General features: G+C 46.2%; 1 protein-coding gene across 1 annotated transcript in view; it reads left to right on the forward strand.

Annotated features, from left to right (window-relative positions):
- HSF2BP (heat shock transcription factor 2 binding protein) overlaps positions 1–25,907 on the forward strand; it is a 173,486-nt gene that overhangs the window by 20,724 nt on the left and 126,855 nt on the right. The window contains exon 4 of the mRNA XM_069203238.1: positions 22,362–22,511. Coding sequence (XP_069059339.1) covers positions 22,362–22,511 — 150 coding nt within the window. The remainder of the gene's footprint in view (positions 1–22,361; positions 22,512–25,907) is intronic.

A 25,907-nucleotide genomic window follows, 5' to 3' on the forward strand; every position in this document is an offset into this window, starting at 1 on the left:
ATTCATTGTGAAATCCTGTATTTAATAAGTGTGCAGCCGCATGAGTTGATTCTCTGATCGTTGTACTTCAGTGTATTTGTTATAAGCTAGGCGAGGAGTTGGTAGCTAAGGAATGTTTATGTGCAAATGATAGCAAGATTTATCATAATGGTGATACTTCAGAGGAAGTGTGAAAGATGGGGCATGATCAAGAAAAACCTGCACAGGAGGCTGCATGCTAGATTTAAAGGAGTCAGTCAGTGGCAAGAAAAAAAGGTTTTCCCTCTCACTCAACCTTACATCATCAACAGTGACCAACAATAAGGGTTCCGGGGTGACCTTTTGTTAGATGATGTCAGGTCAGATTGTAAAATCTGTTGTGACATCATTCATTAGTTGGCCCTTTAACCATAAAGAGACAACTATGCTAAGAGGTGTGAAGGACACAGGGCTCACTGGCCCACTCTAAGCCTCTGTTTATATGTGTTAGGTTTTGTAGACGTTTACCTCCATGCTTTTTCAAGGCCCCTTTGGACCATGTAGGGTCTCTTTGACTTAAAATCCTTATTAATTACCTTTCTCAACAGTGAATAACTGCAGGTGCTCTAGAATTGCAAAAGCTTTGCACAAAACTGAATCCTTTCAGTAGTGATGATTGTTTGTTGAAATAATCAAGGTGCAGGGACCCTCAAAACATGCCATTGCTAACTTTATTCACTAACGTTTTTAACTGTATCTCAGAAAAGAACGGAACTAATTATACAGTGTAGTCTGCAAAGGTACAAGCAAACGTACAATTCCCCATTGTGCAGCTTATGATCTTTGTCATTTGTTGCCTTGCAATATTACTCTCACCAGGTTCACCTCTAAAAACAAATTTAAAGTCTGACGATGTCGGAAGAGCACCATTAGGTTAATAGTCACAAGAACTTCTAGCATAGGCAGCATCAACAGAAGATGGCCCATCAACGTTTTATACATATGCTGTAACAAAAAGCAGTCCAAAGTTTTGTGGCACATTTAAAAACATTAGGAGGTGGTATTTTGGCACGTTTCCTGTTTTTATGCCTCTTTAGAATTACATTTCCTGCCTGAGATCAAAGCCTGGGAACTTTTCACATTCCTTGCTCGGAACAACCAGACCATTTTAAATAAAAGTAGTTCGTGTAGGATCATGGGTAGTGCAAAACAGTCTGTCAGTTACTTCTTTGCCCAGTCCCTTGCTACTGCTTGTTAGGATGTCATGTATCATATATTTACCAAGTACAAAACCAGCTAATTTGGGTTCCCTGGTGCTTGCGCTGGTGCAACCACACGTGCAGCCTGCCCCAAAAATCTCACACTCCTACATTAGCCCCTTCACGCTCTTGACAAGGGCAAACACATTATTGCTTTGTGGGAGGTTCTCCAGCCTTGAATCTTTTATAGATTCAAGTTTCAATTGTAATGTGTAGTAATGGGACCTGAAATATCCAACAACTTATCCTGACAAGATCGCCAGGCTCTATCCAGTTGTGTTTTGGGGTCTTTTGCCCACTTTTTCATAAAAAGTGACCATGGTCGGATCAACCTCTGGAGTGTCCGCTACCTTGCCTTCCCGATCTGGGCTGGGACATTCTGATTTGAGCCTCGCCCTGACCTCTTTGTCAAAACTTTGTCTCAAATGCAATTGTACATAGTTGGCTACCTCTGGAAGAGGGGACCAATTGGTGGACTGGGGATGGATAATCTCTGAAGGATCAAAGGTTAGTACCTTAAGAGGGTTAGATCCTGTGTCCGTCCCCTGCGCAAGACGTCTTTTTTTGCCTGGACCAGGAGCGTCATCCTGGTCGCTGCCGGAATATCCTTTAGATGAATCTGACCGGGAAGGGTCCAAATCTTTTGAGGGGTCATCTGCTGAGGATGTTTGCGGTAGAACTTGACTGTAACCATTCTCGTCCAAGATTGTCGTAGACAACTTCTCAAAAGCCTCAGAATGCCACTTTTTCGCTTTAGTTTTACCCTTGCCTTTACCCTCTGACAACGAGGTAGATGCTGAATTGGTGTCAGTAGACGCAGTCAGCGGAGGTAACCAGCCCTGTTGGCGACCAAAACCTTTTAGGTGAGAGGTCAGGGGTCCTAGAGCTCTGACCAGAGCTTTGTTCACTGACAATTGTACAATAGAGGCTAAAGCCTCCACCAGGCTTTCCTCAAAAGAAGGGGGAAATTCTTGGTGTTCCCCTCTGTCCTCCTCATAAGGATCATACTGGGCCATGATATATTATGTATATATATGTACCTTAGTACTAAACGGGGAGTGTAAACCGCAACAGGCGCAAATATTATTAAATTAAACTAAAACGTGGAGGGAGGTGCCTGAACACTCTAGGCAAAGCCTATGTACAATTTTACAACCCTGGGTATACTCGGATACCACAGGGCGTTGGGAGCAATCCAAGGCACAAAGAACAAACAAAATAGGATTTCTGGGTAAATCTGGTTGAGGCCAGTGAAGCCCATCGCTAACGCTGCCCCAGAAACTTCAGAAAAAACGTCATCAGACTCACTGACCAATGCGCGCATGTGCCAGCAAGTCATAAGAACCACGGAGGACTAGACCGAGGAGTTTCGACCGACCCAAGATGACGGTCGCGTCTCTGCTCCCTCTCCCACTCCACCAAAGGGGAGCGCGAAAAAGTTTTGCGTCCAGAGAGGCCGAAGCGCTCTCAAATAACAAAGCCGTGATCCACTGAAACCGTAGCGCTCACGAAGTGACGCACTAAAACAATCATAAATGCAATTACCACAGTAAATAAATACTGACAGGAGTGTACTTAACTGGATGTGGAGCAGCAAAAAAGGAGGAGATCAGATGATGTCAGGAGTTTATATATGTGGGGTATCTCTATGGTTGGTCACATGGTTATGGTAGTTATGGGAAGTGTAGTTATTAAAAAAAAATCTCTTTTAATTGGCTGCTTGTAGGAAGTTGGCTCTGTATGTGCTATTTCAAAGTAAGGAATAGCATGCACAGAGTCCAAGGGTTCCCCTTAGAGGTAAAATAGTGGTAAAAATAGATAATACTAATGCTCTATTTTGTGGTAGTGTGGTCGAGCAGTAGGCTTATCCAAGGAGTAGTGTTAAGCATTTGTTGTACATACACATAGACAATAAATGAGGTACACACACTCAGAGACAAATCCAGCCAATAGGTTTTGTTATAGAAAAATATCTTTTCTTAGTTTATTTTAAGAACCACAGGTTCAAATTTAACATGTAATATCTTGTTTGAAAGGTATTGCAGGTAAGTACATTAGGAACTTTGAATCATTTCAATTGCATGTATACTTTTCAAGTTATTCACAAATAGCTATTTCAAAAGTGGGCACTTAGTGCAATTTTCACAGTTCCTGGGGGGGGGTAAGTTTTTGTTAGTTTTACCAGGTAAGTAAGACACTTACAGGGTTCAGTTCTTGGTCCAAGGTAGCCCACCGTTGGGGGTTCAGAGCAACCCCAAAGTCACCACACCAGCAGCTCAGGGCCGGTCAGGTGCAGAGTTCAAAGTGGTGCCCAAAACGCATAGGCTAGAATGGAGAGAAGGGGGTGCCCCGGTTCCGGTCTGCTTGCAGGTAAGTACCCGCGTCTTCGGAGGGCAGACCAGGGGGGTTTTGTAGGGCACCGGGGGGGACACAAGCCCACACAGAAATTTCACCCTCAGCGGCGCGGGGGCGGCCGGGTGCAGTGTAGAAACAAGCGTCGGGTTCGCAATGTTAGTCTATGAGAGATCTCGGGATCTCTTCAGCGCTGCAGGCAGGCAAGGGGGGGGTTCCTCGGGGAAACCTCCACTTGGGCAAGGGAGAGGGACTCCTGGGGGTCACTTCTCCAGTGAAAGTCCGGTCCTTCAGGTCCTGGGGGCTGCGGGTGCAGGGTCTCTCCCAGGTGTCGGGACTTTGGATTCAAAGAGTCGCGGTCAGGGGAAGCCTCGGGATTCCCTCTGCAGGCGGCGCTGTGGGGGCTCAGGGGGGACAGGTTTTGGTACTCACAGTATCAGAGTAGTCCTGGGGTCCCTCCTGAGGTGTCGGTTCTCCACCAGCCGGGTCGGGGTCGCCGGGTGCAGTGTTGCAAGTCTCACGCTTCTTGCGGGGAGCTTGCAGGGTTCTTTAAAGCTGCTGGAAACAAAGTTGCAGCTTTTCTTGGAGCAGGTCCGCTGTCCTCGGGAGTTTCTTGTCTTTTCGAAGCAGGGGCAGTCCTCAGAGGATGTCGAGGTCGCTGGTCCCTTTGGAAGGCGTCGCTGGAGCAGGATCTTTGGAAGGCAGGAGACAGGCCGGTGAGTTTCTGGAGCCAAGGCAGTTGTCGTCTTCTGGTCTTCCGCTGCAGGGGTTTTCAGCTGGGCAGTCCTTCTTCTTGTAGTTGCAGGAATCTAAAAGTCAGAGTCACCTCAGCTCAGGACACCTTAGGGGCTGTCCTGACTGGCCAGTGACTCCTCCTTGTTTTTCTCATTATCTCTCCTGGACTTGCCGCCAAAAGTGGGGGCTGGGTCCAGGAGGCGGGCATCTCCACTAGCTGGTATGCCCTGGGGCATTGTAACACGAAGCTTGAGCCTTTGAAGCTCACTGCTAGGTGTTACAGTTCCTGCAGGGGGAGGTGTGAAGCACCTCCACCCAGAGCAGGCTTTGTTTCTGTCCTCAGAGAGCACAAAGGCTCTCACCGCATGAGGTCAGACACTCGTCTCTCAGCAGCAGGCTGGCACAGACCAGTCAGTCCTGCACTGAACAATTGGGTAAAATACAGGGGGTATCTCTAAGATGCCCTCTGTGTGCATTTTTTAATAAATCCAACACTGGCATCAGTGTGGGTTTATTATTCTGAGAAGTTTGATACTAAACTTCCCAGTATTCAGTGTAGCCATTATGGAGCTGTGGAGTTCGTTTTTGGCAGACTCCCAGCCCATATACTCTTATGGCTACCATGTACTTACAATGTCTAAGGTTTTGCTTAGACACTGTAGGGGCATAGTGCTCATGCACATATGCCCTCACCTGTGGTATAGTGCACCCTGCCTTAGGGCTGTAAGGCCTACTAGAGGGGTGACTTACCTATGCCACAGGCAGTGGGAGGTTGGCATGGCACCCTGAGGGGAGTGCCATGTCGACTTAGTCATTTTCTCCCATCAGCACACACAAGCTGGCAAGCAGTGTGTCTGTGCTGAGTGAGGGGTCCCTAGGGTGGCATAAGACATGCTGCAGCCCTTAGAGACCTTCCCTGGCATCAGGGCCCTTGGTACCAGGGGTACCAGTTACAAGGGACTTACCTAGGTGCCAGGGTTGTGCCAATTGTGGAAACAATGGTACATTTTAGGTGAAAGAACACTGGTGCTGGGGCCTGGTTAGCAGGGTCCCAGCACACTTCTCAGTCAAGTCAGCATCAGTATCAGGCAAAAAGTGGGGGGTAACTGCAACAGGGAGCCATTTCTTTACACTGCTGAAAAAATAAAGCATAGAAAGAGAAGCATAATCCTCACCTCCGTGTTCTTAATAGAATTGAAAATTCTTGATGCGAAAGCTAGAAATGTTTTTATTGACATTGCGTTAGCGATATACTATATGAAGTCTATCCACCTCATTGTGTGACCCAAACGCCAACTTCCCACAAAGGATCCCAGACTTCAAGATTTTCAAAGCAGTGCATTTAAGTTAGTGTATTTCATTAATATTTCAATGAGGAAGAACCTTATTAAAGAGGAAGTGGGTGGGTTACATAATTATAGCTATAGGTAAAGAACCTTTTCCTTTTCATCACTGAATCATTATTTATGGCGCTTCCATACTTGAATTATGACCGCACAACAGTAATAATGAATGATAGAGAATGACAGGAAACAGGCCTACCTTATCCAAAAAGGTTACTTAGAACCGTGGTCGTACTGCATAAGACAAAGCTAAGGCAGTGCCGTCATGCTGCTGGACAGGCCTTTGTAAGGTTATAGGCGAGGATGGACATACAGTCAGTGGTGAATTGTGACGTCTGCAGTCTGGCACTGCCAGAGGGACTAGCTTGGAATAACCAATTGTAGGGACAAGGCTCGACACTTGTAAGAAGAAGAAGGTTTGTTAGAGAGCGCGCATAGGCATGTACTTTGCAACTGTCTTCAGGTGTCCACCCCCAAGCTCAGCTGCCCCCAGAATTCCAGAACCCTTTGAGCCACATAACAACAGTAACCCAGATACCACACATCTTCCCCCTTGACACAGCTATATTTCACATTAATATAACGTTCCTACAAAAATGAGTAACGCTACAATTAGTACCGTCACAACATAGAAAGCAATATGGTGCAAAACATAAATTGCAATATACCCAATACATGAGTACAAATCTTTCCCTAACAAAAACATTATTATTGTCTAGCTGAACGAATAATAAAACATCAGCCCACCACATAATCTTTATTCTTAGCAAGGAATACAGATGTTCCACCCTGATCGGTAGAAACACCAGACTTCCAAGGCTGAACTAACCCATGTTACAACATGGTCAGCTCCACCTAATCACATTCATTGGGTTCCAATGCATTATCCAGATTAATTTTATTATCAAAAATGTATTTCTTGCCACCCAGGTCCTGCTGTTCATTATCTTCGCCACCTACATTTTCAGAGAAGACGTTATCATTCACTCTGGTTGCATTGCCACATTTACACACCCACACTCCTCCTCCTCCCACAACCACACCTTCTGTTTTCCACCCACTTCATGTACACTTCTATGCACTTGGTAACCCGCCCAAAATGCCACACTCTCCTATCACCCAGTGAGGCCTAATTTGAATAAACACATTTCACATGCAGGGGTTCAGTGAATTTACTTTTAAACTTCCTAGTCAAAATTCACAATTTAACTCTTACCCAATTGCCTTGTTCTATTACCTCTTCCTTTACTCTATGTTTCCTGTTGTAATATTCCTTGTACAAATTTTGTGATTTCCTCAAATTGACATTAACTACTGCAAGACCATCTGCAATGCAATTTCCTAGTCATAAATGCAGCATTATCCTTGGTAAACGGTTGTCAGCCCCTCGGGATCCCAAGCAGACTGTAGTCTGTCAAGGTTGGTGTAATTCTATATGTCCAAATGATACTGTTCAGTTCTTTCCTCCAATCCAATCCCGCATTGATGACAGCTTGCATGCTACCCATGATTAAACGAATAAAGCATTCTTCTGCTGGTTTACCCACAGGATGTTACACCGGGTAATATTTCACTTTGATACCAATCTTGTATAAATAATTTTCTAAGCATCCAGCAGTAAATTATGGTCCATTGTCACTCAACAGAAATTTGGGGATGGCTTCTATTAAAAAATTATCTCAAGAAAAGAGACAATTACACCAGATTCTGCTTCCACCACATCAACCTCAGGCCACTTGGAATATAAGTCCAAAAGAACAATTACACACATAGACGCACCATTAGAATCCAAAATGGGTCGAAGAATATCAATTCCAAAATGTTTACAAGGCTTATCTGGACATTTCCTACTGCCTAACGGAGGTCTAAAAGCAGAAACTGACTTATCAACCCTAGCACAATACTCAAATGACCTTACAAATGTTCCAATGTTCAAATCAATACCCTCCTGTAGCTCCCAGGCGGTGGTGAGTTCAGCGCCGCCATGGCTGATTGCAAACCTAACTGCCGTCATGCCGCCGGGAACCATGTACCCGCCGGGCACAGAGGTCCTTTAGCAGTCCGACTGGCAAAGTGGTCATTTGCCGGTCAAGTGCCAAAGCTGCAGTGGTGCGACCGCCATCTCGGGTTGGCAGTCTAACGACTCATAAACTCGTAATGAGGCCACAAATGCATTTCTTAGAATTCACTATACTTAATGACCCTCATGCATGATGCTTAAAATCTTTGCTCTGAGACAATCAGGTGGCACAACTCCTTCTCTCAAAATAAACCCACCATCACTTATAGATATCTCATCCTTCAATTCCCAAAACGGTTTACAACTTTCCATCAGCTTCCTTTTGCAAGGTCAACCATCAATAATATATCTCCTCACTTCTTTTAAGGTTTCATTCTCTTCATAACCTCACAATAGCATAATTTAACTCAGCTATCAAGACAACACTGCACTCATCCCATTCACTACTCACAGGTTCATTCAATGTCAAAGCCGATCTGCTCACATGATCTGCCACTCTATTCCTTTGACCTGGTAAATATTGCACATCATACTTGTAATCAAGGACACGTAAAGATAATCTCACAATACGAGGTGTGGCCCTTAAGGCTCCTTCTGTTGTCAAAATCTTCAATAAGGGTTTGTGATCCATGTGCAAAGTAAATCACACACCCCATAAGAATTGTTGGGATATCTCCATAGCCCATGCAGCTGCCAGCATTTCTCTCTCAATTACCAAAAATATCTCCTCAGCAGGAGTTAAAGAGCGGGAGGCAAGTGCTACTGTACTTTCAGAGCCATCATCCAAATCTTGCACCAGAGCCGCTCTCAACCTTTTGCATCTAGCATCAGTGGTCAAAATTCTGTGAGACATCAAGTCAAAACTCTGCAGGGGATCAGCTGTACATGTGCCATTTTTAATACTCTCAAATTATTTTTGAAGTGATTTACTCGAAATTAATTCATGGCATTCTTTTACTAACTGTTTAAATCCATATGTTTTCAATGCAACATTTTTCACAAAATGTGAGTAAAATTCTGTTAATCCTAGGAGAAATCTAACTTCATCCTTGCAAGTGAGCTCTGGGGAGTTTCTCATGGATTCTACAGTATCCTTTTAAGAAATATTCCTTTCTTGCTCACTTCATGCTGCAGATACATTACTGACTTCATTGCAGATTTATAATTCTTGAGTTCAGCTGTTAGACCTTTGGCTGCCTATCTCTCTAAGACTTGTCCAAGCCTGTGATGGAGTTCCTTTTTGTCAGCCTCCATAACCAAAATTTTGACCTGAAATTATGTTATCCCTTTTATGTCCTTGAACAAAAGGTGCCTGAGACGCTGGAAAATAGCCACTGCTAGCCCACATGGCATATGTACAAATCTGTAACATCCAAACAATTCTAATAAAAGATGGCAAATCAAATTTTTACTAGAAGAATGAAGTGGAATTTAGTGGTGTGCTGATGTTTGATCTGTGGTGGACAACCAATGGATTATTTTATCTTTTTGCAAAAGCTCATCAGTTTTAGGGAGTCAAAACCTGTCCACCACTATATTTTTATTTAGATGTCTAAGATGAACGCACAATCATATCCTACCATCAGACTTCCTGGCAGCTTCCAATGGCACTAACCATTCTGCACACTCAGCTAGTTCAGTGATGCCCTCTTCCTCTATTGTGTTGTCTTGCCACATCATGGCTCACACTTAAAGGTATGCCTCTTACCTTAAGACAAACCGGTTTTACACCTCCTTCAACATTATTTTATGTGAAAACCCACGTAACTTTCTCACCGTTCCCAAAAATTCCTTAAATAATTCCTCTTCCAGATATATCACTGGGTGCCCTAGTCACAGAGCTTGAGCCTTGCTATTGAGATTGAGTGTGATTCCCAGTGCAACTTGATCTATTCATCCCAAAACAGAAGGACCTTTTTCTGCCACATACAATTTCCTATCTGTTTTTCTCCCCTTGAATTCGAAGGTAAGAGTTCTAAATCCTACCACAGAAATTCTTTCACCTGTGAAGGTAACTGGATGACTGTCAGTGGGATTTAACTTATCCACCAATACTTTTACAAATGTGTCCTCCCATACTTAGCTTGCACAATGGTGTTAGGTGAGCCTGAGTTTGCCACAATATTTATCTCCACTCATCCAGTATACATCATACAAGTCATTTTATTCTTCCACATTGAGTACTGGGCCATCAGTGCTCAAAATACTGTCAGTACACGTTGGTTCCTCATTATCTACTTGTTCAGCATCCAACCCATCCATAAAACAATTTACTTTCCTATTCTCGCCTTTTTTCCTTAACACTCTACCAAAATAACTGAAGATTCCACAATAGGAACATTTTGACTTGATCGCCGGACAGTTCGTGTCTCTAGCTAAATGACCTTTGTTCTCACATCTAAAGCAGGTAGGACGCTTTTCTATACCAGAATTGTTGCTCCGAGTCTTAATGCTGAATCTTTCACAACTACTTTCCCACTTCAATTCTCCTTTTTTAGAGAAGGACCCAGAAACTTTACATACAGCTCTTGGCACATGAGACTCAGAACTCTTCATGGTAGCTTGAGCACATCTTTTTGACAATTCTGCTTTTATGACAATCGCAATAATGTCTTTTAACAGGGCATCACCACTCACCCATAACTTCTCTGATATGCTAGAGTTATTTGTGTGCATAATAGTCTGATCTCGGATCAGTTCTTCCTGCAGTGACCCAAATTTACAAGAAACAGCCAACTTCTTATGAACATATACATAATCTTCCACAGGTTCCCCTGCTTCCTTTGGTTTCAGAAGTCTCAATGCATCATATATTAATCCCCAACTCAAATTGTGGCTTGGTGTTGCGGTGCATCGCAACTCGCGCTCCCCTTCTCTTGAAGTTCGTCCCCCAGCTTAAAATGGTGGCCTGGTGTAGCTGTGGTCGCATGTCCCGCTTCCTCCCTGTAGGAGGCTGGCCTGGCTTATAGTGGGTACCTGATGGTACTTACACCTTGTGCCAGGTCCAGTTATCCCTTATTAGTAGATTAGTAGTGTTCTAGCAGCTTAGGCTGATAGAGGTAGCTATAGCAGAGCAGCTTAGGCTGAACTAGGAGACATGCAAAGCTTCTACTATACCACTTATATCATATAGCACTATATCATAAGAATCACAATACTCAGTTACTAAAAACAAAGGTACTTTATTTTAGTGACAATGTGCCAAAAGTATCTCAGAGGATATACTCCCTTAGGAGGTAAGTAAAATACACAAAATATACACACACAAACCAAAATCAGGTAAGTAAACATTTAGAAAAGTAGTGCAAACACTGTAGAATACAATAGGATGCAATAGGCCTAGGGGCAACATAAACCATATACTAAGAAAGTGGAATGCGAACCACGTAGGAGCCCCTGGCCTAGTGTAGTGTGTAGAGGGTCGCTGAGAGTGTAGGAAAACACTAAGGGTGTCCAAGATACCCCACCCCAAGACCCTGAAAAGTAGGAGTAAAGTGACCCTACTTCCCCAGAAACACACTAAAGTTGTGATAGGAGATTCTGCAAAGACCACAACAGACTGCAAAGCACTGAAGATGGATTCCTGGACCTGAGGACCTGCAAAGGAAGGGGACCAAGTCAAAGAGTCACGAAAGTGTCCGGTGGGGCAGGAGCCCACTAAACCCCAGATGAAGGTGCAAAATGGCTGCCTCCGGGTGGAAGAAGCTGAAGATTCTGCAACAACAGAAGGTGCCAGGAACTTCTCCTTTGCACAGAAGATGTCCCACGGCATGTTGGAGGATGCAGAGTTGTTTCTACGCAGAAAGACCACAAACAAGCATTGCTAGCTGCAAAGGTCGTGCTTGAAGGAAAAGGGTGCTGCCCGGGCCCAGGAAGGACCAGGAGGTCGCCACTTGGACGAGGACACGGAGGGGGCGCTCGGCAACACAGAGAGCCCATGCAGAAGCAGGCAGCACCCACAGAAGTACTTGAACATGGGTTCAAGAAAACTGAGCACGGCGGTCGCTCAACACTACAAAGGAGGGTCCCACGACGCCGGTGGTCAACTCAGCGAGTTGAGCAATGCAGGACTGAGTGCTGGGGACCTGGGCTGTACTGTGCACGAAGGATTCCTTTCAAAAGTGCACAGAAGCCCTATGAGCTGCAGTTCATGCAGTACACAGGATAACTGTCTGGCGTGGGGAGGCAAGTACTTACCTCCACCAAATTTGGACAGATGGACCACTGGACTTTCGGGGACACTTGGATCCAGCTCCTGTGTTCCAGGGTCCACGCTCGTCACGATGAGAGGGGGCCCAGAGGACCGGTGAAGCAGGAGTTTGGTGCCTGCGTTAGCAGGGGGAAGATTCCGTCAACCCACAGGAGATTTCTTCTTGGCTTCCAGTGCAGGGTGAAGGCAGAAAGCCCCCAGAGCATGCACCACCAGGAAACAGTCGAGAAAGCCGGCAGAATTAGGCGCTACAATGTCGCTGATAGTCTTCTTGCTACTTTGTTGCAGTTTTGCAGGCGTCCTGGAACAGTCAGCGGTCGATCCTTGGCAGAAGTCGAAGAGGGAGATGCAGAGGAACTCTGGTGAGCTCTTGCATTCATTATCTGTGGAAAAGCCCACAGGAGAGACCCTAAATAGCCCTCGGAGGAGGATTGGCCACCTAGACAGGTAAGCACCTATCAGGAGGGGTCTGTGATGTCACCTGCTGGCACCGGCCACTCTGAGGCCTCCATTGTGCCCTCACACATCTGGATTCAAGATGGCAGGAGTCTGGGACACACTGGAGGAGCTCTGGGCACCACCCCAGGGGTGGTGATGAACAGGAGAATGGTCACTCCCCTTTCCTTTGTCCAGTTTCACGCCAGAGCAGGGCTGGGGGTTCCCTGAACCGGTGTAGACTGGTTTATGCAAGGAGGGCACCATCTGTGCCCTTCAAAGCATTTCCAGAGGCCAGGAGAGGCTACTCCTCTCAGGCCCTTAACACCTATTTCCAAAGGGAGAGGGTTTAACACCCTCTCTCAGAGGAAATCCTTCTATCTGCCTTCCTGGGACTGGGCTGCCCAGACCCCAGGAGGGCAGAAGCCTGTCTGTGGGTTGGCAGCAGCGGTAGCTGCAGAGAAAGCCCCAGAGAGCTAGTTTGGCAGTACCCGGGGTCCATGCTGGAGCCCCAGGGATGCATGGGATTGGCACCCAAATACCAAATTTGGCATGGGGGGACAATTCATGATCTTAGACATGTTACATGGCCATATTCGGAGTTACCATTGTGAAGCTACATATAGGTATTGACCTATATGTAGTGCACGCGTGTAATGGTGTCCCCACACTCACAAAGTCCGGGGAAATTGCTCTGAACTATGTGGGGGCACCTTGGCTAGTGCCAGGGTGCCCTCACTCTTAGTGACTTTGCACCTAACCTTCACTAAGTGAGGGATAGACATATAGGTGACTTATAAGTTACTTAAGTGCAGTGTAAAATGGCTGTGAAATAACGTGGACGTTATTTCACTCAGGCTGCAGTGGCAGTCCTGTGTAAGAATTGTCAGATCTCCCTATGGGTGGCAAAAGAAATGCTGCAGCCCATAGGGATCTCCTGGAACCCCAATACCCTGGGTACCTAGGTACCATATACTAGGGAATTATAAGGGTGTTCCAGTGTGCCAATTAGAATTGGTAAAAATGGTCACTAGCCTGCAGTGACACTTTTAAAGGCAGAGAGAGCATGAGCACTGAGGTTCTGATTAGCAGAGGCTCAGTGACACAGTTAGGCACTACACAGGGAACACACATTCAGGCCACAACTATGAGCACTGGGGTCCTGGTTAGCAGGATCCCAGTGAGACAGGCAAAAACAAACTGACACACAAGTAAAAATGGGGGTAACATGTCAGGCAAGATGGTACTTTCCTACACTTCCCTTGAATCTCCCCCCCCGAGGCTCGCGCCAATTCAGCGTCTGACCATGGAGCTTGCCCTGGGTCTGTACTGCAGGTGACGATCCTATTATCGCCCCTGTACAATGCTGCCTGTACTGCTTGTTTTCACCATCATGCAGGATCCACAGCCATTAGTTCCAGACAGAGGTGGTCATTCTGACCCTGGCGGTCTTTGACCGCCAGGGCGGAGGACCGCGGGAGCACCGCCGACAGGCCGGCGGTGCTCCAATGGGGATTCCGACCGCGGCGGTAAAGCCGCGGTCGGACCGGCACCACTGGCGGGGTCCCGCCAGTGTACCGCGGCCCCATTGAATCCTCCGCGGCGGCGCAGCTTGCTGCACCGCCGCGGGGATTCCGACCCCCCCTACCGCCATCCAGATCCCGTCGGTCGGACCGCCGAGATCCGGATGGCGGTAGGGGGGGTCGCGGGGCCCCTGGGGGCCCCTGCAGTGCCCATGCCACTGGCATGGGCATTGCAGGGGCCCCCGTAAGAGGGCCCCTACATGTATTTCACTGTCTGCTGCGCAGACAGTGAAATACGCGACGGGTGCAACTGCACCCGTCGCACAGCTTCCACTCCGCCGGCTCGATTCCGAGCCGGCTTCATCGTGGAAGCCTCTTTCCCGCTGGGCTGGCTGGCGGTCTGAAGGCGACTGCCCGCCAGCCCAGCGGGAAAGTCAGAATTACCGCCGCGGTCTTTCGACCGCGGAACGGTAACCTGACGGCGGGACTTTGGCGGGCGGCCTCCGCCGCCCGCCAAGGTCAGAATGAGGGCCAGAGTCTTCTCCGTTTGAGACCACCCAAAAGTTTTATAAGTAATCATGTTCTCCCCATCGCCAAATTGTAGGAACTAGGCTCGACACTTGTCAGGAGACGGCTTATTAGAGAGCGAGCATTGGCTCTCCACTTCATACCCGCCTTCAACTGACTACCCCCAACATTCCAGAGCCCATTGACCCACATAACAACAGTAATCCAGATACACATAACAACAGTAACTCAGATACCACACCAACATGTGGGTTTTTATTTTAGTCCTGTCAAGGCCCATGGGACAACAACTATGGCACAGACTCTGGCCCTTTCACGGTGGCCCAGCTGGCAGTGCCAGACTGCCAGAAAGGACAGTCCAACCTGGTCATAGTCTGATTACAACAGAAAACTGATGTGTGGTGAGTACCTTGTTCTTCTGCCGTCTGAAAATGAGATGACGTGCCTGCGAAAGCAAAGATCATAAAACCTGCGTGTTCAACATCACACTTATACAAGTAAGGTTGGCATATCTGACCAGGGCTTATGCCAAAACTAACCTTTTTCCATGTGTTTCTGGTGTCTTGCTGTGCACTTCTCTTAACCTGGTCCTCTGGCTAATTTATCACTTGTGAGACCTGGACACCAGAGTTCTGCTCTTGTTTTTTTCATGACGGCACACTATATGATTCTGAGCAAATAACTCTTGACCTACTGATGGATATGCCGTCCTGTGTATTACAAGGGCTGTCAAATTGAATTCATGTATAAAAAGGCTATGTGAGTCTCGTCACGTTTGTAATGGAATAACCATCGCCAAACTCTAAATCAGGCCTTAAATCTCCCAGGACTTCAGTCTCTCAGTGCCTTAGTACCCTAATGTGCCAAGATCTTGAAAGATTGAAATACCCCAGAAATCGGTGCATGCTGTGCATCACATCCAAACAGCTGAAGCGTGATCGGTAACACTATCTGAGAAAACCATTAGTCTTTGTGATGTGTTGGGTATATTCTGGCAGCCAAGAGACCTTAGCCGAACACGGCTGGACATAGGTAGAAGCTTTGTTGCACCAGCACAGTGACATTTGCCAAGAATAGTCAGGTATTGCTTTCCCCCTCAAGGCATGCAGCACATCTAGTGTTTGGAAGATCCCTTCTGCAGACCCTGATAAGGAGAACTAACAGCAGGGAGCACCCAACTGAATTTTGTGTGGTGGTAGCCTCGATAAAGTAGGAGATGTGTCAGGAACATCATCCCAGTATACATCGTTTGTGGTCAGGGTACGTGAGAATTCATCACAGGTGTTATTTAGGGGTGGGCGGAATTCACGGAGTTTGATTCCACGGAATCACACAGAATTGCAAGAAAATTCCGTAACGGGGCAGAGTGGCCATTTGCCGCTATTTTCTTAGTGCAAAATGCACCCTTGTGCCCAAAAATGAATGCAAGGATGAATTTTGCCTTAAAAAAATAGTGCAGCCAAATACCACTGGCCACCCTTGTATACTCTGCAGAGATTAAAAGTTTGTGTCAGTGCAGAGTATGTAAGGGCATCTAGTAGTGTATGCAGTGGTTTCTAAACTTTAGAAACCACTGTAGATCACTCGGAACACACTGGAAATTTACCTTTTTGGCCTGGGTTTGATTCCATCAGGTTAGTTATGTGACTCAAGGGCGCTGGGCAATCCTTGTAACTAGTATTGCTTCTGTCCTTGTAAATACAGCAACCAAGTACTACTGGTAGCTCACTGAAATGCCAAGGGTCTCCTCGTTAGGCTTTGTCTTTCAAGGGTAGCAAAGTCGAACAGTTAAGGCTTACTGTTGGAGTGTGGTGGGGATAGAATGTCAAGTTTAGGTAGTATCTCTCATCTTATGTATTATGTCCAAGACTTTATGAATGTTAAACTGTAATATTCTTAGTAACCTTGAAATGTTTTATGGACTCAGAATTCTTTTAAATGTATACCTCTGTCCCTGTACAGCTTTTCTGTTTCTTACACATAGGTGCACTTATTCAGGAGTACAGCCTTATTGCTAATCCAGCACTGTTGCAAAGAGCAGCACCTTTATTTTGAGCAGTCTCATCAAGACAGTTTAATAGCTTATTTAGGCCCTCATTACAACGCTGGCGGTCGGTGTTAAAGCGGCGGTAATACCACCAACAGGCTGGCGGTAAAAAAATGGGATTTTGACCATTGCGGTAACCATCTAAAACCGCCACTTTAACACACCGACCGCCAGGGTGGTAACGGCGGCTGGGCTGGAGTCTTTGGTCTCCAGCCGGGCGGCCGTCACAATCCCACTCATGGGATTACGACCCGGCCTACCAACATGGTTTTCGTCCCAATATTACCGCCACGAAAACCATGGCCGTAGGCACTAACAGTGCCAGGGAATCCCTTCCCTGGCACTGATAGAGGTCTCCCCCGCCCCTCTCCCCAGAGCCCTCCCTTACCCTCTCCCTCCCTGTCTTGCCCCCGCACATATACACACCCACACATGCACCCACATACACACATGCACATACGCATACCCACCACCACCCACGCTTTCACACATACATACCCACACACCAACATACCTTGTCACACACATGCATTCACAACTCACAACACTCACAATCACTCATTCACGCATGCATCCTACGTGATTCCCACCCGCATGCACGCATACCAAAACATACACCCCCCCACATACACACAACACACCCCTCTCCGGTCGGAGAACCTGACTTACCTGCTTGCAGGGGGTCCGCCGGCTGGAGACTGTCCGCAGCGCTGCTGTCAGCAGCAGCGTCCGCCAGCAAAACACCGCCAGGCCGTATCATTGGTCATGATACGATTGTTGGTGTTTTGCTGGCGTGGCGGTGCTGCTGTCAGCGGCGCCGCCTCACCGCCGCCCCCCGCCATGACCGTCGGAGGTGTTCCGCCAGCATTCTGGCGGAATACCGTCGGCGATCATGATACACGTAGACGGCTGGTAGCTATGGCGGCAGTATGTTGGCGCCTGTCGCCGTAGCAGTAGGTAGTCAATACCGCCAATGTTGTAATGAGGGCCTAAGTCTCTTTGATCCTCTTCTACCAGGGTTCAAAGGGGAACCAGAGGGGCACTGTGCTGCCTGATTGTTCCTGGTCGCTGATGCAGGGAAGAAACAGCAGTCTCAGTGAGAGTGATAAATCTATGTGCAGCAGTGGTGGGCAGGAAAACAGGCATATTGGCGCTGCTGGAGACCCCTTGAGACCCCTTGACAGGGAAAGGTTCTCAATAGGAACTCTGATATTGGGACACATGTGCATCTTTGCGGTTTGGAGAAAGGTGATAAGCAGCATGGCACTGCACAGGAATCAGCATCGCTTGAAGCCTTATAGTGTTTTCGAAGGTATAGTCCTAGCCTTTCCAGATTAGGCAGCCTAGATTTCTGTATCTGGGAAACATCTCCCTCTCCTGGTTGGAAGAGCCTCTTGAGATAAAAGGTGAACAGTGGACAAGCGGAAAGATCTCTTATAGCCAGTTTTAGGGCAGTTGTTCCACACCTAACCAATCAAGGATTTATAAAGCGCTGCAAATCACCCGTGAGGGTCTCAAGGCGCAGGAGTTGCTAACAGTCCACTTGAATTCAGTGCTAGCCCTAGATGTAGGCAGTGGCAACGGGGAACGGAGGAGCTGGGACTTTGAGTTTGTGTATTTGCTTCCATTCCATGCTCTGGTTAATCTGTTGCTCATCCTGGAGACTTCTCTGCAGCAGAAGAGAAACACAATCCTTGGAATCTTTGCATAAGGTGTGCGTTTTGGCTACATCTGTGTTCAGGTGTCAGGCCAAGTCAGACCACAGGCTGAGCTGCTGGAGCTATATTGATGCAGGTCCAGTGAGCACAATTGAACTCTCCTGTAGGAAAGTACCCTCTTTTTCGCTACCCCCACTTTTTGCCTGATGTCAGTATATTTTGACTGTGTTCACTGGGATCCTGCTCACCAGGACCCCAGTGACTGTGCTCTCTCCATCTAAATATGGTTGCTTGGAACTTCACCCCCCCCATTTGGTATACTGGTGCCCCCATCTAGTCCCTAGTATATCTTACCTTGGTACCCAGGGCATTGGGGCACCAGGGGTTCCCCATGGGCTGCAGCATCTATTGTGCCACCCATGGGAGCCCATGCAAACTGTGTCTGCAGGCCTGCTATTTGCAGCCTGCGTGAAAAGATGCATGCACCCTTTCACTGCTGGTCACTACACCACATCACTGTAAGTCACCCCAATGGTAGGCCCTTCCAGTCCTAAAGGCAGGATGCAGGTTCTTGTGTGTGTGGGCACCCCTGCAGGAGCAGAGGTGCCCCTATGAACTCCAGCTCCATTTTCCTGGACTTCGTAAGTGTGGTGGAGCCATTTTACCCCGTGTCCACCTACCTAATGGTAACTCCGAACTTGGGAATGTTTGGTATCAAACATGTTGGAATCATACCCCAATACTGATGCAAGTATTGGTTGTATGATTCCATGCACTCTGGGGGCTTCTTAGAGGACCTCCAGCATTGCACCTACCAGTCTTCAGGGGTTTTCCGGGCAGCCCACGCGGTTTCCACCTCTCAGACATGTTTCTGCCTCCTGCTGCTTGACCAGCTCAAGTAGAGGAAGGCAGAACAAAGGATTTCCTGTGGGAGAGGGAGGCAACACCCTGCCCCTTTGAAATAGGTGCTACATGGCTTGGGAGGGGTAGCGTCCCCAAGCCACCGGTATGCTTTGAAGGGCACATTTGGTGCCCTCCTTGCATAAACCGTTTTGCACCCCAGACCCTGCTCTGGCGCAAAACTGGACAATGGAAAGGGAAGTCACCACCCCCCTGTCCATCACCACCCCAAGGGTGGTGCTCAGAGTTCCTCCAGGTGGTCACTTGATTCTGCCATCTTAAATCCAAGGTGGGCAAAGGCCTCTGGGAGTATCTGAGTCACCCAGTCAGGCAAGTGACTTCACAGCCCCCTCCTAATAGGTGGTCACCCTACTAGGTGACCAGTCCCCCTTCCTGGGTTATTTAGGGTCTCCCTCTTGGGTGGGTCCTCAGATTCAACATGCAAGATTCCAGCAGGACTCCCCTGCATCGTTTACTTTACTTCTGGCCACTGTAACTGGACCCTCCAGGAACTGACAATCTGCAACTCCAGCGATGACTCCGCTATGCAACATTGTTTCTCCGGCTCCTTCCAGCAACTTCAACATTACCCCGGCTGTGCATCCTCGGAGGGCGACAAGTCTTCAGCCTGCACAAGAGGCAAGAAGGAATCTCCCTTGGAGTGACGGAGTAAGTCCTCTGCATCCACAGGCACCAACTGCAATGACGACCGGCTGCATGGATCTCCTCTCCTCCAGGGCTGCGTGGATCCTAGATCACGGGTGGTGGTCTGGAGTGGCCCCCTTGGTCCTCTGTACCAGCTGTCCAACTTGGGAGATGGTAAGCCCTTGCCTCTCCACGCAGGACAGTACCCCCGTGCACTGTGTTGCTTGCAGCTACCAAGGCTTGTTTGCTTCTCCAAGGGATCTTCAGGGTCCATGTAGCACCAGCCCCCAGCACTCTTCCCTGTCCCACACAGTGCTGTGCTAGCTGCTCCAGTGACGTGGGACTCCTTACCAGGTGTGCTGCGTGGGCCTCACCGCAACTCCTGTGCCTGCTGCCTCTGGGTCACCTGTGGGGGCTGCCTCATCTTCCTGTAACTCTCTCAGCTGCTGAGGGTCACCCCGGACTCCCCTCCTTGGGTCGAGTCCCCAGGGCCTTGCTGGTCTACTTCAGCCTTGCAAAACTGTCTTCATCTTCTTGCATTTGCTAAGGCTTGTTGGTGGTTTTTCCAGCACCACTAATGAATGCAGCCCGACAACCGACGTGAAACATTGACTGCATTACTTCTGGAACTCTTCCTGTACTCCGGTGCTGCACTGCTGACCATCTTAGTCCACCGCCAAACTGGTTCTGCATCCACAGACAGGTGGGTAGTGGCTCCTGCCAAGACTGGACATTCCAACATGAACTGGTCTAAGTCCCCTTCCTTTGCAGGTCTCATCTGTCAGGATCCACCTTTGGTTTCCTGCAGTCTTGTCTGGGTCTTGCATAATCCTTTTCTGAAGTCCTTTTGGTGGGTTTGGGGAGAACCAGATACTTACCTCCTTTCTCCTGGTCGCTGGGGGGCACCCTGGTACGTACCTTTTGGGGTTCATAGCTCCTCCAGCTCCCCTCTACCAATTCCACTTCCTTGGGTGGAGGTCTGCCTTTTTATATTCCACTTACTTAGTATATGGTTTGGTACCCCGCTAGGGCCTTCAGTATTTTCTATTGTTTTTACTGTTTGCTATTGCTCTCTATGCAATTCACTGACTTCTAATGTATACATAACAGTGTGCTTATTTACTTCAAGTTGGGGTATTGCCTATCCAGTATTTTAGTATTTGTGTTACTGTAATAAATTGACTTTATTTTTGTAACACTGTGTGGTTCTTTCATGTGTGTAAGTCCTGTGCGACTGTAGTGGTATTGCATAAGCTTTGCATGTCTCCTAGATTAGTCTTGGCTGCTCATTCACAGCTACCTCTAGAGAGCCTGGCTTCCTAGACACTGCCTACACCTCACTAATAGGGGATACCTGGACCTGGAATAAGGTGATAACACCATAGGTGCTCACCACACACCAGGCCAGCTTCATACACTTCCTGCTCCTTTCTCTTTGATGAGAATTCAAGTCAGACAGTTGAGACTGGCTCCACAATGGATTCTACAGCAAGGGAAGTATCAGAGGAGCAGCTGATATGACTATCACCCTAGAGAGCACCCAACAACTTTAGATGGCTACATACGTGCAAGGGGAACCCCAGCTCCGGGCTACCCCACCTCTGAGATACACACAACCAGAAGTAACTAGGTTTATCAGTTATGGCACACTATGCAGATTTACTAGAGAGACCCAGGAAGCCGTATCCTTTTATGAAAACTCCTGTACTGCACCACTATAATCAGCTGCCACCATTTGTTAGCAGGGTCTTGGTCTGGTAATGGTGGTGTTAGCCACCCATGTCAAAAGAAGCACTTTGGCTGGATTCTGTCATCCACCTGGGTTTTACACTCAGTTGGTGAGCAAAATGCAAAATAACTATGGAACACTTGTCAGGAGAATTATGAAACGTCCTGTGCACAAGAAAATATGCTTGATCTACCATAATGAAGAAATGAGAAGCAGGTTGTCACATAGACACTGAGCCAAGGACTTCTTACCCTACAGAGTCCCTGTTCGTTTTGAGTTGTGTGGCTTTTGAGTAACTCTTTTTGACATTTTCTTATAGATTCCTAATATTCTGAACTCAAACCAAGTGAGCTATTTTCCCCCAGGTCCCTGAGTAAGTAGGGCAAGCTCAGATTTATCAAAACACACCTGATACATGACCATGTTCTGTGTGGGTCATTTCCCCTATTGAACGAGATCATACTAAGACTTTGAGCCAAATCTCGAGGCATCAGTCTGAGTTTTGAAACTTGTTGATCTGGCTTGACGGTGCAAACCATGGGTATGGAGTGTGACAGTAACAACTTTGCTTAGTTGTTTTAGTTCATTAAGTGTCAGCTACAGAAATTGCTATGAGCTTTTTGGCTTGAATGGTGTTCCTAATTTGAACTACTCGACTTTCCGATACATAAAAAGAGCCAATATTTCTAACATAAATAGCTCTCTCTAATTTGACCAAGTGTTTTTTTTTTTTTATTTAAAAAATGTGTTATGCAAACGTTTGAGCTTCAAACCCTCCATCGACCTCTACATCAGTGGAGTACGCCTTGACAAGTTGCAACAATGGGAGCAACCTGGTTGGCAAATTGAAGTCCAGTAGAATCCATTTGCCTGGCACATCATTGGTGAAATGCAGTACTCACGAAGAACACAACTCAGTATCCACAGACTTTGCCAGGACCTATAGAAATAGGATAGAAAGTGCTTTATACAAACCCAGACATTTCCAATCATCATTGTCAACCTGTTTTGTTTCTTAGGAGAAACTAGTCCTGAGACAGCAGCTTGTTGAGGCACGGCAGCAGTTACTGCAACAGGCTGAATACTGCACCGAGATGGGAGCTGCGACGTGCACCCTTCTCTGGGGCGTTTCCAACAATGAAGATGTAGTGAAGAATATAGTCGGAGCGGTAAGGGCAGGTTGAGGCGTTGAGACACCTTTACAACATGGTTAACTTGATGTTCAGGTTTTAACTTGCTCTGGTGTTTGCACGAGTCATCTCCGCCTTTGGGCACCACGTTAGCATTGTCAGCCTACTCCTTGTGTCTGGAGAATGTAATCATCTGGTAGAGGTGGGTGTCACCCTTTTAGCCCCCTAGAGCAATAATCACACCTCTTACTCTACCCCATTGGGGCACATAAGAGATGGACAGAATAATGTGGTAAACAATATTGTTGACAAAAACATTGTGTCAAAAATATTGTTTACCACTATCTCGTGCTCCTAAACTTGTAGTGGTAAGTACAAAAATACTGGAAAAAAATATCATTGATACTAATATCGTCCAAAAACACAGAAATAGACAAAAATATTGATTTCTTTTAACTATAAAAAGAGTTTAATGTAGTAAATGTTAAATATTTTAATATATACTTATTATAAAATGTAAACTAAATATATTCTACTAATATTTAATAGTATATATAAATATTTATGTATTATATAAACACACCATCACATATACATGTGTGTGTGTGTGTAATTATTATACAAAAATATATAAACATAATTAATACAAATATTTTTAAATGTTTTATTTTAATTTATTTATTGCTATGAATAGATACATTTATAATATAAATATTTAAACTATTTTACATTCTATTATTTTTTTACATTTTAAATGTATTACTATAAAAATACATATATACATACTTAGGGCCTGATTACGAGTGTGGGGGTCTTACAACCGCCATATAACAACCCTGGCGGTCCGACAGCCAGGGAACTGCCAGCTCCCGGCAGTCTGGCGGTGGCAGAGATCCTAATCCTCCATAATTAAAAAACAACAACAACAACAAAAAATTACATAATTAGTATTCATTAGAAAATAATTATCAATTAGTGAATGATTGTTATTAATTTATTAATTAACTTCCAACCCTGTACCCCGACAACCCTAGCAGTCCACACATAAAGTATAACTATAAAAATAACTATTGCATAACTTACATATTTAAAATAAAATAAATAATTAATTGTTAGTTGTTAACTAATTATGGCATAATTAATTTCCCACCCTAGAACCCTACAAACATAGCATTCTGCTACTGAAATAAAACTGAAAATCAATAAGTATTCCACATTTCACTTATTTAAAAAACTGTAAAAAAAATAATTCACACATAATTACTAGTTAATTATTGCTTAATTAACTTCCCACTCAATAACCCTAGAAACCTAGCACTCCACATCTAAAGTACAACTAAAATAAACCAGTATTCCATACCTTACATAATAAAAAAATCAATTAAATAATTACCATTAATAGTAAATTGTTAATTAATTATTACTTAATTACTTCCCACCCTACACCCCTACAACCCTAGCAGCCCCCAAGTAAAATATGAGTAAAATAAATGGGTATTGCATAAATTACATATTTAAGAATCAATTAACAATTAATAATTATTACTTACTTAGCATCCCACCATATTCCCCTATAAATATAACAGGCCACAAATTACATATATAACGAAAATAAATCAATATTACTTAAATTGCATAATAAATATCAATCATATAATTAGGTAAAAGGTATTAAATAATTCTTAATTATTTATTACCTAACTTACTTCCCACCCTCTCCCCCATAAACCTGACAACCCGCTGCAACACTATAAATTGCTATTAAAAATTAATAAAACATTCCAAATCACTCAAAATTAGTCTAGATTTTAAAAACAATGAATGCCATTTATGTGAACAATAGTAACACATTAAATAAATATATCAACTAAAACACATTAAAATAATTAAAAGACAATGGGGGACATTACAACCCTGGCGGACGGTATTAAAGCTGCGGTAATACCGCAAACAGGCCGGCGGAAAAAAAAGGGAATTATGACCGTGGCGGAAACCACCAACAAAGACAGCCACTTTAACACTCCGACCGCCACGGCGGTACAGACAAGCAGCGCGGCGGTCACCGCCAACAGACAGGCGGAAGACAAAGTACCGTCCACAGTATTACAACCCGCCAATCCGCCACCTTTTCCGGGGCGGATTCACCGTGGATAAAAACACGGCGGAAACAGCTTCTGCAATAGGAAAACGCTCACATTAACACACTCCACGAGGAAGGAGGACACCATGGAGCCCGAACTACAAATACTCCCTGCCCTTGTCTTCCTGCTCGTCTACGAACACCAGCAACGGCGGCGCCGAAGACAACGGTGAGTACTGCACCTACGACATAGGGGAGGGGGGAGGCAAAAGTCAGGGGGACACACGCAAAACCCCCACCCCTACACATTACAACACACACAACAATACATTTTCAAACATCACAGTAACAACCCACAACACCCACGGAAGAATGCAAAGACAAAAGGAAATCAAACATTGTAATGTATCAAAATACAGTTACCAAGTATATACAGATATATATACACAATCAAAATATTATACATTATGAGAAGTAGTGCAGGCAAAATATTATACATTATGAGAAGTAGTGCAGGTATGCACATCTCTATGTCCGTGCACCACTGGGCCCAAAATGCATGGGCGAGGCCCACACTAGATACCTGTCCACAAACGGAGAGAACACTGCAGGGGCATCAGATAGAAATACAACAGGCACCTCCGGGGGAAGGGAAGAGGGGGCACCTCAGCCGGATGAGTGCACCACGCCAGATCCACGACGGGGCTCCATGCCCATTGATGTATCCTGGGGAGTGCAAAACCACAGTCTCTCAAGTCTCTATAGTGGGTGGCTTGCCCACTGTACCATCCTGGGGAGTGCAAAGCCACAGTCTCTCAAGTCTCTATAGTGGGTGGCTTGCCCACTGTACCATCCTGGGGAGTGCAAAGCCACAGTCTCTCAAGTCTCTACAGTGGGTGGGTTGCCCACTGTTCAATCCTGGGGAGTGCAAAGCCACAGTCTCTCAAGTCTCTACAGTGGGTGGGTTGCCTACTGTACCATCCTGGCGAGTGCAAAGCCACAGTCTCACAAGTCTTTTCAGTGGGTGGTTTGCCCACTGTACCATCCTGGGGAGTGCAAAGCCACAGTCTCACAAGTCTCTACAGTGGGTGGTTTGCCCACTGTACCATCCTGGGGAGTGCAAAGCCACAGTCTCACAAGTCTCTACAGTGGGTGGTTTGCCCACTGTACCATCCTGGGGAGTGCAAAGCCACAGTGTCTCAAGTGGATAACAGTCTCCACTGGTTCTGGAGGGGGACTGGTGCCCAGAGTGCTTCATCCTGTTAAGGACAGACTGAGTGGATGCATGTCTCAACTGGTTCTGGATGGGGAATGGTGCCCAGACTGCATCAGGCTCCCCGTGACGGTTCCTGTCC

This window comes from Pleurodeles waltl, chromosome 8 (genome assembly GCF_031143425.1).
Source record: "Pleurodeles waltl isolate 20211129_DDA chromosome 8, aPleWal1.hap1.20221129, whole genome shotgun sequence".
In the NCBI taxonomy this organism is placed as follows: Eukaryota; Metazoa; Chordata; class Amphibia; order Caudata; family Salamandridae; genus Pleurodeles; species Pleurodeles waltl.